This window comes from Lucilia cuprina, chromosome 4, assembly GCF_022045245.1.
Source record: "Lucilia cuprina isolate Lc7/37 chromosome 4, ASM2204524v1, whole genome shotgun sequence".
NCBI classification, from domain to species: domain Eukaryota; kingdom Metazoa; phylum Arthropoda; class Insecta; order Diptera; family Calliphoridae; genus Lucilia; species Lucilia cuprina.
Genome location: NC_060952.1, coordinates 74369043 through 74371415, shown reverse-complemented (window position 1 = coordinate 74371415; position 2373 = coordinate 74369043). Strand labels below are relative to the sequence as shown.

The following is a 2373-nucleotide window of genomic DNA, read 5'->3' as shown; positions in this document are numbered from 1 at the left end:
GCAATGGCCGTTCATATTTTATGAGTATCGTTCCATAATTAACCCTACCCTGTCATCAACAAAAAAATTTTACTCTCTACGAGTTTAAAAATTAGCATAGCGATAGAATTCGACATACATAAATAAGTTCTTTACAAGACAAACTCTCTGCCAAATTTTATGACGATGGACCTATAATTGACACAACTAAGATAATTATGTTAAATGTTCTAAATAATACATAAAAGTCGGCAAAACTTAAATAATATAGTCTGAATTTATTTGACCCATATATTACTTGAAGGATTAAAATCCTTCTAACAAAACATATAAGAAAAACTTTTTTATGTCAAAAAATGTTTAAGATATTTCGGAATTAAGGTAGAAAACAAATTAAATGATTTATTCTTGTTATCATAACCAGTGATGTAAATTATCATATGGCCGGCCATGCACGAATATTCATTCCAATTTATTTACTTATGTATTTAATTAAATCAATTTAAAATAATGCTTCATCTTCTTTAATGGCATTGGCCAATCGACGACTAAATTCCCAAGGTATATAAAAAATATTTGTCACTGCAACGTACTCCCCTTCGGGTGTACAATCATTTTTCGTTGTCGGTGTATTACTTACAACACCCAATAATCGGTATTTATCCTCGTAATCATATAAATTCGTATCTTTAACTACAAAGCCAGCACCACTGTCGCCACGACACACCAGGCTAAGTTCATTATTGTAAATGTAAAACTTATCATTTGCTAGATGTATATCCGATGGACTTTTATTGCGAAAATCATGATGGGATAATGTCAACATTTTAAGTCTTTCTAATTGATTATTGATGCCAAATCCGGTAATAAAACCTTCCTGATGAGATAAAACATAACTTGATGCAGTGTTGAGTATCTCATCTGGAATGCATATGGGCGAAATATTTTCCGTATAAATTAGGGTAGTATTCAGTTTTAGAAAAGCGATGTCATCTCGCTGATTATTGTCTCTTCCCCGATATCTAAAAGTAAGAATATATTGAAAATTGAGAATGACTTCATTATACCTTAGAGAATGAACTGAGTTTTCAGTTATAGATTAATGGTTTCTGTTTTATCTGTCGGCTTTAAAATAAAGAAGATTTAACAGAGGATCAATCTTAAATTACAAGTAAAATTTCACATGACAAAATAGATTTTACAGAAATTCTGATTCGAATTCAGCGCAGGTCTATATCAAAGAGTACTTTGTTTACTAGTTTAAAAAATAAAATATATAGTTAATATAGACGGACTCACGAAGTAATTCTGAGTTCAAACAGAAGATTAATTTTTGAAAAAGCAAAACTGTATCACAAAGTTTCGTATACTCTTAAAAGATGTTCGATATTATGATGTTGTAGAACTTACCGCTCAGGAATATGTATTTGATTAACCTGTACAATCTGTGATTTGCCATCGTGCAATGAGTAAATTTTCGTACTGCTTCCCGCTTTAATAACAAAGTTCGTAAACATTTGAATCTTTAGGTTTGCCTCATCCCAAAAGCAATGTGCAGCTTAAAGTAAACATAGTAAATATATTTATGATCGTTTGATCTTTTTAGCCATATAATTATTTACCAGTTATGATAATACGAGGCGAAACAATTGAACCGCTGCAAATGTAAACGTAGTCAGAGTTGACAAGTTCGAAAATGGACACGTGCCAAGGAGCCATAATAAGTTCGATTGAAATGCCATTTCTAGACAAACTTTCCGCATCAGACGTAATTCTGCCACAATTCTGTTTACAGCGCATGGGGATTTCATTAAAACTACTATTTCCAAAACACTTTATATGCTGTTTTTCATTTGGAATGCGTTTATAGCCATGGGCACAAATGATTTCAATTTCAGTACCGGGATTAATATCTTTCTGACATTTGTGATATTGTGATCTGTATCTACAAATAGTTTGTATTGAAACTCCCTGTAAGATTGAGCCATCGCAATGCCCCAAAAAAAGTTGTATGCTGTGTTTTAAATCAATATCCAACCCAACACTTACCGACACATATTGGAAAATCTGTATTCCACATACCATCGCGACACAATAAGCTATTCTGACCCCTGAGAATGTTTTGGTTCATGCACTCAATATTTATAGATTCAAAGTTTTCAACAGATGACCCCAATTCAATCGTTTCATTTCGTGGATGTTTCTTAAAAATCATGTTTTGAAGTTTTTCTATATTTGGTATAATACATCTGTTGACATTGAACGGGGCAACAGTTGGTCCTGTTCTTATAGATAAATAGATAGATAGATAGATAGATAGATAGATAGATAGATAGATAGATAGATAGATAGATAGATAGATAGATAGATAGATAGATAGATAGATAGATAGAT

The 2373-nt window shown here is 31.9% G+C and overlaps 1 protein-coding gene across 1 annotated transcript; it reads right to left on the bottom strand.

Moving 5' to 3' along the window:
* Positions 1-237: 237 nt before the first annotated feature.
* Positions 238-2250, bottom strand: LOC111689239 (modular serine protease-like). Its single transcript, XM_046949736.1, has 4 exons — positions 2029-2250; positions 1602-1950; positions 1390-1537; positions 238-1001 (listed from the first exon to the last, which is right to left on the bottom strand). Exons 1-4 carry the CDS (start codon positions 2062-2064, stop codon positions 482-484), a joined length of 1053 nt encoding a protein of 350 aa, XP_046805692.1. The 5' UTR covers positions 2065-2250; the 3' UTR covers positions 238-481.
* Between the last annotated feature and the right edge of the window lie 123 nt (positions 2251-2373).

What these genes read in the sequence shown, in the direction of transcription:
- LOC111689239 (XM_046949736.1), bottom strand. Translation starts at nt 2,064, where the DNA reads ATGGTATGTGGAATACAGATTTTCCAATATGTGTCG. An exon ending in AGATTTTCCAATATGTGTCG is followed by an intron (nt 1,951 to 2,028) that starts GTAAGTGTTGGG and finishes TCAATCTTACAG; the next exon opens with GGAGTTTCAATACAAACTAT. An exon ending in GCCTCGTATTATCATAACTG is followed by an intron (nt 1,538 to 1,601) that starts GTAAATAATTAT and finishes GTTTACTTTAAG; the next exon opens with CTGCACATTGCTTTTGGGAT.